At 41.2% G+C, this 13748-nt stretch overlaps 1 protein-coding gene across 1 annotated transcript in view; it reads right to left on the bottom strand.

Moving 5' to 3' along the window:
* rnf44 (ring finger protein 44) overlaps nt 1-13748 on the bottom strand; it is a 149637-nt gene that overhangs the window by 119285 nt on the left and 16604 nt on the right. Inside the window, exon 3 of the mRNA XM_078231043.1 lies at nt 8215-8288. Coding sequence (XP_078087169.1) covers nt 8215-8288 — 74 coding nt within the window. The remainder of the gene's footprint in view (nt 1-8214; nt 8289-13748) is intronic.

Genomic DNA, 13748 nt, shown 5'->3' with positions numbered 1-13748 from the left:
ATGTAGGCCAGACTAGCTAAGGATGACCCCGTTCACGAGGGGTCATAGGTTCAAGGTGAGGGGGGGGTGGGGTGGGGAGGTTTAACACGGATATCACAAGGACGTATTTTACACAGAGGGTGGTGGGGGCCTGGAATGCGCTGCCGGGCAAGGTGGTGGAGGCGGACATACTGGGAACGTTTAAGACTTATCTAGATAGCCACATGAACGGAGTGGGAATGGAGGGATACAAAAGAATGGTCTAGTTTGGACCAGGGAGCGGCGTGGGCTTGGAGGGCCGAAGGGCCTGTTCCTGTGCCGTATTGTTCTTTGTTTGTTCTTTGATGGTAGCTGTCCTCCCCTCAAGAACACCAGTGAACCAGGTGGATGTTTATGATAATCTGGTATCCTCATGATCACCATTCCAGAGACTAACTTTTAAAAAAATACTCCAGGTTGATTAATTATCTGAATTTAAATTCCACCAGCTGCAGTGGTGGGATTTGGACTTTTGTCTCTGGAGCATTCTCCTGGACCTCTGGATTATTAATCCAGTAATATTACCACCGTGTTATCATTCCCACAAGTTGGGACAACAGAGCAGTGCCGCGACTTGTGTAAAGACCAATTGGGTAAAGACCAATTGGGCTGCACGGTAGCACGGTGGTTAGCACTGCTGTTTCACAGCTCTAGGGACCTGGGTTCGATTCCCGGCTTGGGTCACTGTCTGTGAGGAATTTGCACGTTCTCCCCATGTCTGCGTGGGTTTCCTCCGGGTGCTCCGGTTTCCTCCCACAGTCCAAAGATGTGCAGGTTAGGTTGATTGGCCAAGCTAAATTGCCCCTTAGTGTCCCGGGATGCATAGGTTAGAGGGATTAGCAGGTAAAATATGTAGGGATACGGGGATCGGGCCTGGGTGGGATTATTGTCGGTGCAGACTCGATGGGCCGAATGGCCTCTTTCCGCACTGTAGGGTTTCTATGGTGTAGGTGTGTCCATGAATAATGTTCTTGCAATGATTGGCAGTTAAAAACCTCTATCTCAGGGTCTGAAACATTTGTAAGAAGATAGATGAAAGAATAGCACAAGAGATAAATTGTTTAGATTTATTGCCATTATAGAGATGCTAGAAGGGGAACAAGGTTGGGAAATAATATTCCAGACTATACAATATTTCAAAAAGCCAGTGTGACGAAATTTCACCCAGAAACAGTTCGTTAAAAAGTTCTGTGGAATCTGTGATTGTTCTTAAGAATGTCCGACAAGAAGTTTTAAGAGTTAGTATCAATTATAAAAAGGATGAACTGTAATTTTCTTGGATAGGAAGAAATACAGGTGCCTGTAACCTGACAATCCTGGACCTGGAAGTCGTACCAGCAGGAAGGAAGTTAAGAAAGAAGTCATTTGGCCAGACACAAAGGAGAGCTACAAGCAGAGGAGCTGGATGGTGAAGGTGATCAGCGCACAGATACAGACACAAAGAGAAAGCAGATAGAAACAGGAAGAGGGACATAGAATTCTTATAAGCAGTAAATCACTCTCAGGAACAGTTCAGATATTCTGGTTGGTGAAAAGGGAGACAGGAGCTCTTGGAGGTATCGTGTGAGCCAGCCGTAAAGGTCTAAAAACTGGAAAGTTGTGTGAATAGCTTGAAGATTCTAAAAAGCTGTATGTTTTCCCAGAAGTGATTAAACCATGAACCAGAATGTTATTTGTTGGTCATTTAAAAAGGAATTCTGGAAAGTTACACCATTCGAACTGTTATGATGCAAGAGAATGAGGGTTCATAGAAGTGTGTCTTACTGATGATAATCATATTGGTGAACCTCAAAGGTAAAAGCTGTTGTCAGATAGAGCACATGAATGAAGTACAGCAGATTGTGGGCCTACACTTGTGCAGGAATGCATGTGAATGCTTGCTATTGCGCAAAACCTATCTTTGAGAGATGACCTTACTTCTGGAAATCAAAATCTAGAATCAGTTTGAATAGTGGTGAGAAATAGTAAAGGTAAGAAATCACTTGTGGGAGTGAATTATTGCCCCTAACAGTACCCACACTGTAGAAAGGGATACACAGAAAGAAATAATGGGGGCATGTGAGAAAGATGCAGCAATAATCATGAGTGATTTTAATCAACATATGGATTAGACAAATCAGGCGGGCAAAGGTAGCCTGCAAAATGAGTTCTTGAAGTATTTTTGGGATAGTTTCTTAGAGCAGCATGTCCAGCACAAACCTGGGAGGAGGCTACACTAAATTTGATAATGTGCAATGAGACAGATTAATTATTAAGCTCATTGTGAAGGGGATCCGAGGCAGCAGTGATCACAACATGATAAAATTTTACATTCGGTTCGAGAGAGAAAAGAATGGATCTAACTCTAATGCAATAAGGGCAATTATGAAGGCATGAAGACAGACCTGGCTAAACTGAACTGGGAAATTAGGTACAAGGATGGGTCAGTGGAGATGCAGTGGCCAATATTTTCAAATACTCAGAAAAGGTACATTCCAGTGAGAAAGAAAGACTCTAAGGGAAGGACACACCATCAGTAGTTAACCAAGGAAGTTAAATATAGTATCAAATTGAAAGAAAAAAAATGAATAAATCCACAAAGGTGAGTGGCATGTCAGATGATTGGCCAAAACATAAATGTCAAAGAGCAAGTAAAAATTAGTAAGGAGGGAAAAATCAGAGTGCGAGAGAAAGATAGCTAGAAAGATTTTTTAAAATAGTAAAAACTTCTATTGGTATTTAGAAGGGAGGAGAGTAAAGTGAGCATTGGTCCTTGGGGGAGTGAGAGAGACTGGGAATTACTGTTGTGGAAGAGACTAGAACTAGGGACGTAGTTTAAAAATAAGCATTTAAATTGACTAAGAAGTTTTTTTCTCTCAGAGGGTTCTGAGGTTTGGGAACTCTTTCCTGGAGAGTGGTAGGGAACTCTTTTCTTTTGGAGAGTGGTAGAGACAGGATCAGGAATATTGTTAAAGCTGAGGGAAATACATTATTGACTAATAAAGGAGTCAAAGGTTATCAGGGATTGGCAGAATGTGGAGTTGAGGCCACAATTAGATCAGCCAGGATCTCATTGAATGGTGGTGCAGGCATGAGGGGCTGAATGGCTTGCTGTCGCCCTAACTTGTACGTTCATATGTGCATTCGTATGAAGAATATTCAGGATTGTGGGGGGCTTAGAAGAGAACTTGTAGGTGGTAGTGGCCTGCTATCTTTGTCCTCCGAGATGGTAGAGGTCTCAGGTTTGGAAGGTGCAATCGAAAGAGCCTTGGTGAGTTGCTGCAAATGCATGTTATGGATGGTACACACTGCCGCTCCTTTGCATTGGTGCTGGATGGAGAGAATGTTTAACACAGTGGATTGGGTGCCTATCAAGTGGGTGCTTTGTACTGGATGGTGTCAAGCTTTGCAAGTGTTGTTGGGGCCACAGTCATGCAGGTAAATGGAGAGTATTCCATCACAATCCTGACTTGCGCCTTGAAGATGTTGGACAGGCTTTGGGGAGTAAGGAGGTGAGTTACTCAGCATAGGATTCCTAGCCTCTGACCTGCTCATGTAGCCACAGCTTTTATAAGGCTGGTCCAGTTCAGAGTCTGGTCAATGGTAATCCCCCAGCATGTTGATAGTGGGGGATTCAGTGGTGGCAATGTCATTGAATGTCAAGGGCAGATTGTTAGATTCTCTCTTGTTGGAGATGGTCATTGCCTGGCACTTGTGTGATGCCTATGTTATCTGCCACTTTATAATCCCAAACCCCGTTCAGGTTCTACTGAACATGAATACTGACTGCTTTAGTATCTGAGGAGCTGTGAATGGTAATTGTTAGGGCCCTGGACCAGAATCCCAATTTACATCATGAAGCCAGACTAGACCCCAACAATGTTTCTATTTTGGCATAAACGTAAGGATAGGATGCTTCACTCCAGGAGTAATTCTGCTGACAAATTAGGGATCTTTTATAGTTAAAAAAAAACTTTATTTATTAACACAGTTCAATTATAATGAAACAAATGAAGCAGTTTAATTATTGCCCATTGAACAATATTTAAACATGAATGAAACAACTCTAATTTCTAACTTATCACTGTTCCAGTTCCAAACAAACAACAGTCTTCTTACAGACTCAAAAACCACTTTATATACAGTTAACAATCATAAATATTCCTGCCACAATGAATGTAAACAACCTGCAGTTTTCAGAGAGATTTTGTGGGGAGAGCAGCTTGCAGGCCTCTCTCTCTAAACAAAAACCCCAGTCTAAACTGAAAACTATTTTTTTTCTGGGACATATCTAGCTTCTCCCATTAACTACATTACCCTGTTTACCTATACCCACCTTCGATTCCTTTCATCAAAAACCCCAGGGGACCTTTGTTTTTTTTAAACTAAAGTCCATTAGCCCTCTCCTAGGTAAAGGCTACATGGCTGAAATGAGTAATTATGCTGCTTTCCCAGCATCTGCGCTGAATTCCTACCAGACATACCAGCTGCCTGAGAAAAGAAAAACAAACTTTAAAATAGTCCCCTTAAGCACAGAAACAATATATATATATCTATATCTATATCTTAAAGCAACTACTATCATCATATAATGAATATTGCACAATCATTGTACATCTCTACTCTGAACCTTCCTATGGAGGGAACAGTATTGATGAAGCAGTTGAAGATGATTGGGCTAGGACACTACCCTGAGGCACTCCAGCAGTGATGTGTTGAGCCTTAAATGATTGGCCTCCAACAATGACAACTATCTTCCCGAGTCCAACCAGCTAAGATTCCCCCACCCCACCCCAATTCTTATTGACTTTAAATTTTGCTTGTGTAATAGGTTAAATGTTGCCTTGCTGTCAAGGTCAACCATTTTCACCACATCTTCACCACAGGTCTTTAGTATAGATTTGGACCAAGGCTGTAATGAAGTTTCAGTACTATTGCCGGATGCTGCCCAAGGTCCAAAACCTTTGCAATATTCAGTGTATTCAGCCATTGCTTGATATCACATGGAGTGAACTGAATTGGTGGAAAACTGACATCTGTGATGCCTGGGACTTCCAGAAATGACACTCTGCACTTCTGGCTGAAAATGTTCCCAAATGATTCAGCATGGTCTTCTGCAAAAATGTGCTGGGCTTCTTCAATGTTGAGGATGGGGATATTTGTGGAGCCTACTCCTCTGATTAATTGTTTAATTGTCCACCAGCATTCATGACTGGTCTGCAGAGCTTAAACCTAATTTGTTGGTTGTGGAATCACTTAGCTTTGTCTATCACATTGCTGCTGTTTGGCACACAAGTAGTCTTGTAATGTAGCTTCACTGGATTAACACTTCATTTTTTAGGTATGCCAGGTGTTACTCCTGACATGCTTTCCTGCACTCTTCATTGAATCTTACAAACAAGATTGTATTTGAGCAGTTGGGGGGCCAAGTGCATACTGCCTATACCCATCAATCTTAATTAGCACAGAGCACTTCATAATAATGCAATTATGTGGACTGCAGCTCAAAACATCCTCACATTAGATGAGTTTCATTTAATCTGGGGGGGCATGGGAAAGCACTAGTGATCTTAAAACACTTGAATTTAGTTCCTTCTGGACCTGAATGAAAAGTCATAGCTAATTTAAATCCTCAAAGGAGAGAGACTTGCTGCTGCAGCATGTTAACATATTGTTCCTTCATCACCAAGTCCTGGGCTTGAATTCAGCTCAGATTAATAGTGCAAAAGCTTCTTCGCTCTACCCGGTAAGAGTTTTTGGTGACAGATTCAGGGAGCTTCAATTCAAGCTGAGGGGTAAAGTCACACCATGGATACAAAAATAAGTATGTCCCTAGCACGTGTCGATGAGTAATTACATAGGAAGAGGAAAATTCCTGTAGAAGAGATTGTTGCTCGGAGATAGGCATCAAGACACAAACAAACAGACAATAACAAATCGGCCACTATCTTACACCCAGTCCAATTTTATTTTCCTTTCACCTATGGCCGTTTCCCACCCCTTCTATGCCACTTGCTGCGACTTAGTATCCACTTTTGTCTGCATTTGTCTGTATAAGCAGGGATGTTTTCTGTGTTACAAGGTTCTAAAATAGTGCAAGTTGGGGCTGAAAAAGGAAAGTCTCTATTTCTCCAGGACTGATGTGCCTTCACATGAATGTTTGTACAACTTTGTTGTTTGCAGTTTTCCGTACTGCAACCAGATTTCCAAAAATCATTGCGAGGCTTTGAAATGAATAAACATTGTTCTTTCCCCTAACTAGACAGCTGCCGATATATTTAATAATCAAAGAAATCACCAGATTTGAGTTTTGACATTTAAAACAAAACTGCGTCTCGCAATTAATTGTGTTGCATTTGAGAGACCAATGTTTAATCTGGCTGTGAAGAAGTTGGCCTACTGACAAGAGCCAATAAATTACTCACAGTGGTGGAAGCTTCCTTCAAATGATGCATTGTTATCAAACTGTGACCCAATGACATCTGCCTCAAAATTTATCAACAAATTGAACTGATTTTTTTGGCTTTGTCATGCAAATCCCGCTTGCAACTTCAGTGATTCGGATGTTCATTAACTCCCAACATTTTCCCAGCACTGTTAATATACAACAGGTGCAGGGCAGTAAAATCCTGAGGATCCTGGCACAGTCCCATGGCACAGATTTGAAACCACCAGTTGTCTGGGCCAGAGAATATACAGAAATGTTTACATACAGAAGAACCCAGTGCTTGGAAAATAATTAATCAACATATATACCCAAATTTTCTGCAACTTAAAATCAGGAAAGACATTTAAACTATTTCAGAAATTATGTAAATAATTGTCTATGGAAGAGGGCAGAATGGCATTTACTTATAGTCTGTCACAACTCAACATCATGATGGTGCTTAATCTTCAAAGATTGTTACGTATAGTGCAGGCAGATACACTCAGTAGTTACCTCAAAATCAAACTCAAGTATATAGCATTGCATGCAAGTTTTAACTGACCTCCACCTCCATATAAAAGGGTGTCTCTTTCTCGTATGAGGTACCTGTGTTGGTGACAGTGAACAGATTTCTTTCTACACTGAAAGTTGGTAAAAGTTCCTTCGTATTAAGATTTGAAAGATAACACAAGGGTAGGTGTACATGCTTTTGTGTAAATTATTCAACCTTGTGTTGCACCATGTTTGTTTTCAGACTTATTACTCAGGTGATTTGTTCTGTTATGGAGCTTGGGAATAGAACATGGAGTAATTAATTTTAATACAGCCATTTCAATAAGGCAAAGCTCCAGTGATGAAGAATCGGAGATCCCCTATGGGAGACATTTTGTGGCCAGCGTTGCACTAAATTTAAGATTGACGATTTATTGTTCTTCATAAAATTTTGCCTGCCTCTCTTCTTTAGTGATTGTCAGTGAAGTTTGGTCGGATGTTGTGTTTCAATGGTTCCTCAAATAATGACCATTAGTCCACAAAATCAACCGACTACACATTTTATATGGGCTACACCATTTCATTTCCTCACATGTGGAAGCACAATGTGTAGCTTGGGTCACTGTCTGTGTGGAGTTTGCACATTCTCCTCGTGTCTGCGTGGGTTTCCTCCCACAGTCCAAAGATGTGCGGGTTAGGTTGATTGACCATGCTAAAATTGCCCCTTAGTGTACTGAGATGTGTAGGTTAGAGGGATTAGCGGGTAAATATGTAGGGATATGGGGGTAGGGCCTGGATGAGATTGTGGTCAGTGCAGATTCGATGGGCCAAATGGCCTCTTACTGCACTGTAGGGTTTCTAGGGTTGCTATGAGTGACAATGGCAGGGGCAGCACGGTGACACAGTGGTTAGCACTGTTTCCTCACAGCGCCAGGGACCTGGGTTCGATTCCCGGCTTGGGTCACTGTCTGTGTGGAGTCTGCACGTTCTCCCCGTGTCTGTGTGTGTTTCCTCCAGGTGCTCCGGTTTCCTCCCACAGTCTGAAAGACGTGCTGGTTAGGTGTATTGGCCATGCTAAATTCTCCCTCAGTGTACCCGAACAGGCGCCGGAGTGTGGCAATTAGGGGATTTTCACAGTAACTTCCTTACAGTGCTAATGTAAGCCTACTTGTGACACTAATAAATAAACTCTAAAAAACTTTCAACTACATCAGTGGCTTTTTTCAACATATTGAAATTATTTACTCATGGGAAGTATAATGTTGGACACAGCCTAAAATGTATTGCGAAGGACCTACCTTGTTGTCACCTTCCTCATTACAATTATAAGTTTGTTGGCTTGCTTGATACTGAAAAGATGAACTCAGCTCCCCTGCTTAAAGAAAATAAAAGATAATAAATGAAAAAGGATAAAGTTTCTAATCAATTTAAATAATGCTGTTTAAAGCTGTTACTCGTTGTAATTGTATAACTAAACAGAAACACTCTGGTGTTGTCACACCAAGCTGTAACACACTTTATGGAATCAATCACATTAATTTTGTCTTGCAAAACAAATAGCTTTCCCTGGTCATTCTGAAGACTTTTGTTCCATAACTTCAGCACTTGCAGGCCAATCAAGCATGCGGCTTGACCAGAGTTAGTTGGCAAATATCCCATTATTTCAATTATAATGATAAAAAGACCCAAACAGCAGAATGGCAAATGAACTGTCTTTCCAACATCATTCACTCCCATACCTCAAAAGGATTCCAATATATTCATAATCAGGAACACAATGAAGATAGACAGACTCCATAATTCATCATGCAACTAGTTAAGGAAACAACATAATTCACTGGTGATTCAGAAGCAAAGTGCATGTGTTGATTTAGAATGATGGGGTTGGGGGAAGGGGGATTGAAAACCGAGGTACGATATTGATGCGCAGGATATGTCAAAAAAAAACACTGAAATAGGTTTTTAAAATTGTAAACAGACAGTGCTACCTCACTGCAAGTGGATAGGGTGGATTCAAGTTTGTTTATTTATTAGCGTCATTACATTAACACTGCAATGAAGTCACTGTGAAAATCCCCTTGTCGCCTTACTCCGTGCTATTCGGGTACGCAGAGGGAAAATTTAGCATGGCCAATTCACTCAACCAGCACCTCTTTCGGACTGTGGGAAGAAACTGGAGCACCCGGAGTAAAACCCACACAGACCTAGGAGAATGTGCAGATTCTACACAGACGGTGACCCAAGCCGTGGCACTGTGAGGCAGCAGTCCTAACCACCGTGCCACCCATATTTGTGCAACTATTTAAACTGTGACTGGCACAATAGGTAAATTGTCATTTTTTCTCACGTGGAAAGAAAAGGGAACTGTTTTTATTTTGTATTCATAAAACTAGGGAAGCGAGGTACTTTTGTTAAGAATAAAATGCATGCAGCTGTTTAGACAGCATTTACCTCTTCTTAAAAGCAGAATTTCAGACAAGGTAGTTGGTACATTACACATGCTGTTGCAGATATCCACAAGAACATCACTGTCATTGGATTATTTTTCCTGTCTAAGTCACAGACCTAATCTTCAGAACGCATACATCAAATAACTGAATGAAAATTGACTACAGAGCAGGGTACGCATCACTTCCCCGTTGCCACAAAAAATTACACACCAAGAAACATCTCATTAACAAACCTTTACTAAATTCAGCAGTACTATGCATGTAATTGTCAGACTATTTGCATTTTTATATGGTTAAATAAAAAAGTTATTTGCAAACTTTAGTGCGTGCAATAATTTTATCAATTGAAATTAGTATCAGGATTTAAGTTGGCCCCTATCGACTAAAAGCTAGGCATAATATAGATTTTTTAAAAATGAAACTTTCAGTCGATCAATAAATCATTGCTTTGTGTTCTGAGTTTGAAAGCTGCTGCAAACTATTCTTCTTTTGGTTATTTATGGCTCTTTCCTCTCCTTCCCACAGAACAATGTGCTCCTCCTCTCCTGCTGGCATTGACTCATCATTGGGCTCTGTGCAGCCTCTGCTTTTATGATGTGATCCTAGACAGTGAGTGTCAACAAGCTTTAGGGAGCATCACAGCCATGTCTGATCCTGTCCGCACCAGATGTCCCCACATGCAGATCTTCCAGCATGGGTCAGCGAACAGTTGAGAGAGGGAGGAGTCCGATCTGATTTCCCCCCTCTTCAACTCATGGCTGTTAAGGCTAATTAAAATGCTGCAGATGCAACCTGAGAGGTAGCCCTGAGAATAAGAAGTTAGTAGGTGGATTTGGAGTAAAGAAGAAAGTAATGAAGTCTCAATTAGGGTTATACATGGGGTTTAGAAAATAAGATTATTAATTAGAAGTGCAGACTGCAATGTGGAATTATAATGCTGTGCCGATAATGGAAGCCAGGCTCAAGGAAGGGCAGGACTGGATGTTAAATATTCCTGGGTACAAGGCGTTCAGAAGGAATAGGAAAGGAAGAAAAGGTGGAGAAGAGCAATTGCAGTGCGAGAAGAGGATATCTCAGAGTGCAAAGGAACAAAAAGGATGCAATCATCTTGTGTGGTGTAGGCAGACCAACTAGTGCGAAGGATGTAGAGGAACACATCTGCAGGAAAATTACAGCGAGTAGTTCGAATGGCTGACTTTAATTACCCAAATATAGACTGGGTTAGAGATAGTGTGAATGGCAGAGAACAGCACGAGTTCCTAGTTCGTGTTCGGTAGAATTTCCTATGTTTCCACTCTGACATGAAAGGAGGCACTGCTGGACCTGGATCTTAGAAATAAAGGTGGGCGAGGTACAGCAAGTGTCTGTGGGGACCATTTAGGAACCAGTGATCATTGTATCGTAAGGTTTACGATGATAGTAGAAAAAGGACAAAAGGCAATTCAGAGTAAGAATAATTAACTGGTGGGCGAGCCAACTTCAATGGGGCAATGACAAAGCTGGGCTGGACAGACTGGAAGCAATGGTTGGCGTGAAAAACTGTAGCTGAATAATGGGCTACCTTCAAAAAAGGAATGGTTTTGGCACAAAGTATATTGTCTCAAAAGGGAAAGATAGGGAAAACAAATCCAGAGCTCCAAGTATGAAAAAAAGAGATAGAAATTAAGAGAAAGAAGAAAAAAAGTATTATGACAGGTGTCAGGTAAAAATACAATTGAGAACCAAGAGGAATACAGAGGGAAAAAGCACATTTATCAAAATGAGATTTACACATGGAGGCAGGGATCATGGATGAGGTGTTAGATGACTACTTTGCATCTGTTTTTACCAAGGAAGCAGATGCTATCCAGGCCACGGTGACAGACTGGGAAACTCTGTCACTAGAAGGCTTCAAACTTGACAAGGAGGAGGTATTAGATTAATAGTCGGTACTTAAAGTTGACAAGGCACCAGGACCAGATGAGATGCGCTAAGAATATTGAAGGAAGTGAGAGTGGATATTGTAGGGACAGTGGCCAGAATCTTTCAGCCTTCCCTCGACTCAGGGACTGGAGAATTGAAAACATTCTGCCTTTGTTCAAAAAAGGCTGCAAGGATAAGCCCAGCAATTACAGAGCAGTCAGTTTAACTTCAGTGGTGGGGAAGCTTCGAGAAATAATTATTCGGGATAGAATAAATAATTACATGGAAAAATGTCAGTTAATTTGGGAGAGCCAGCATGGATTTCTTAATGGAATATTGTGATCAACTAACTTGCTGGGGTAATTTGAGGAGGTCGCAAAGAGGGTTGATGAGTGTAATACTGTTGATGGGGTGTGCACAAGCCTCCAAAAGGCATTTGAAACAGTGCCACCTCACAGACTTGAGGAAGTCTATAGATCATGGAGTAAAAGTGACACTAAGAATGTGGATACAGAATCAGCTATGTAATAGGAAACAGTGAGTAATGGTTACAATTTGGGCTCGAGGAAAGTTTGTAGTGGAATTCCCCAGGAGTCGGAATTGGGACCCTTGCTTTTCTTGATATAAATTAATGGGTGTACAGGGGCCAATACAAAACTTGGAAACATTGAAAACTGAGAGAAGGACAGTGTAGAATTTCAAAAGGATATAGAGAAGTTGGCGAGATGGGCAGATTGGTGGCAGATGAAGTTCAATGCAGAGAAGTGTGAGGTGATGCATTTTGGTAGGAAGAATATGGAGAGAAAACATAAAATAAGGGGTACATCTCTAAAGGGTGTGCAGGACCAGAGGGACCTTGGTTTATATGTGCATAGATTATTGAAGATAGCAGGACGGATGGAGAGAGCAGTTAATAAAGCAAATGGTATCCTGAGCTTTATTAATAGAGACATGGAGTACCAGAGCAAGGAGGTTATGCTGAACTTATACAAAGGCACTAGTTAGACCTCAACTACAGTGTTGTATATAGTTCTGGGTACCACACTATTGGAAGGATGTGAACGCTTTGGAGATGGCAGAAGAGATTTATAAGAATGGTCCCAGGATTGAGAAGTTGAAACTGTTCTTGGAAAGCAGAAGGCTAAGAAATTTAACAGAGGTTTTCAAAGTCAAGGTGAGGTTGGACAGAGTAGATAGGGAGAAACTGTTCCCACTCATAAAATGATCAAAAATGAGGGGGCACAGATTTAAAGTAATTTGCAAAAGAAGCAAATATGACGCAACTGGTTGGAGTCTGGAGCGCACAGCCTGGCAGTGTAGTGGAGGCAAGTTCAATCAAAGCATTCAAGAGGACATTAGATGATTATTTGAATAGAAACAATGTGCAAGGGTGTGGAGAAAATACTAATTTGGAGAACTGGTATGGACACGATGGGCTGAATGGCCTTCTTCTGTGCTGTAACAATTCTACGATTAAGTGTTGGGGGATATATCATTGCTGAAAATTGTACATTTTAAATTTTCCCGTCTGGAAATATTTTTCAGGAAACTTGCAGCTCACTGCGAGATGACTAAAAATGGAAAGGCGCACTCATCCACATTACGACAGCGCTTAAAGAAATTAAGGGACAAGGGACTGTATGAGTCAGATTTGAAGCTCAGCCACTTGTCTGAATACAACGGTACTTTCACGCAGATTAGTCAAATGAAGTTTGTCACCTGATGAAAGAAACATACAGTATCTGTACTTTGAGTGATCGAAGCAACCTCTGATCCTCTACTTTAAGAGTCCTTATAAAACAGCAACACAGGACAGCTCAACTGAGGGGAGTAATCTTTTAAACTCAGTTTTTCCTGATCACAATATTCACTTGATAGAAATGATTGAATGAAAAGATTACCACATTCACCACTGAGAGATTCTAAGCATTTCTAGGTCAGTGCATGTATTCCAGGAAAGATGAGCCAATAAAATTTTCTCAGAAGATTTTGAAATGAACACAATTATATCAGATACACTCCTGTGGTTCAAATGTTGCCGCCCCAAGTTAATGCAGAACACTTATTTTAAATTTAATTATTAGTCACAAATAGGCTTACATTAACACTGCAATGAAGTTACTGTGAAAATCCCCTAGTCGCCACATTCGGGTGGCCTGTTCGGGTACACTGAGGGAAAATTTAGCATTGCCAACGCATCTAACTAGCACATCTTTCAGACTGTGGGAGAAAGCCAGAGCACCCACGCAGACATGGGGAGAACGTGCAAACTCCACACAGACAGTGACCCAAGTCGGGAATCGAACCTGGGTCCCTGGTACTATGAGGGACCTGGGTTCAATTCCTGGCTTTATCAGTTTGGGATTTATACTTCTGCATATTAATTAGCATTTTCCCTTTGTATCTCTGAAAGAATAATTCATGACTTGAGAACAGTTTCATCTTTTGAACTCAAGATCGCAAGACCTTCTCCCTCCAAT

Source organism: Mustelus asterias, chromosome 16, assembly GCF_964213995.1.
Source record: "Mustelus asterias chromosome 16, sMusAst1.hap1.1, whole genome shotgun sequence".
NCBI classification, from domain to species: Eukaryota; Metazoa; Chordata; class Chondrichthyes; order Carcharhiniformes; family Triakidae; genus Mustelus; species Mustelus asterias.
This window is presented reverse-complemented; position numbering and strand designations above follow the sequence as displayed.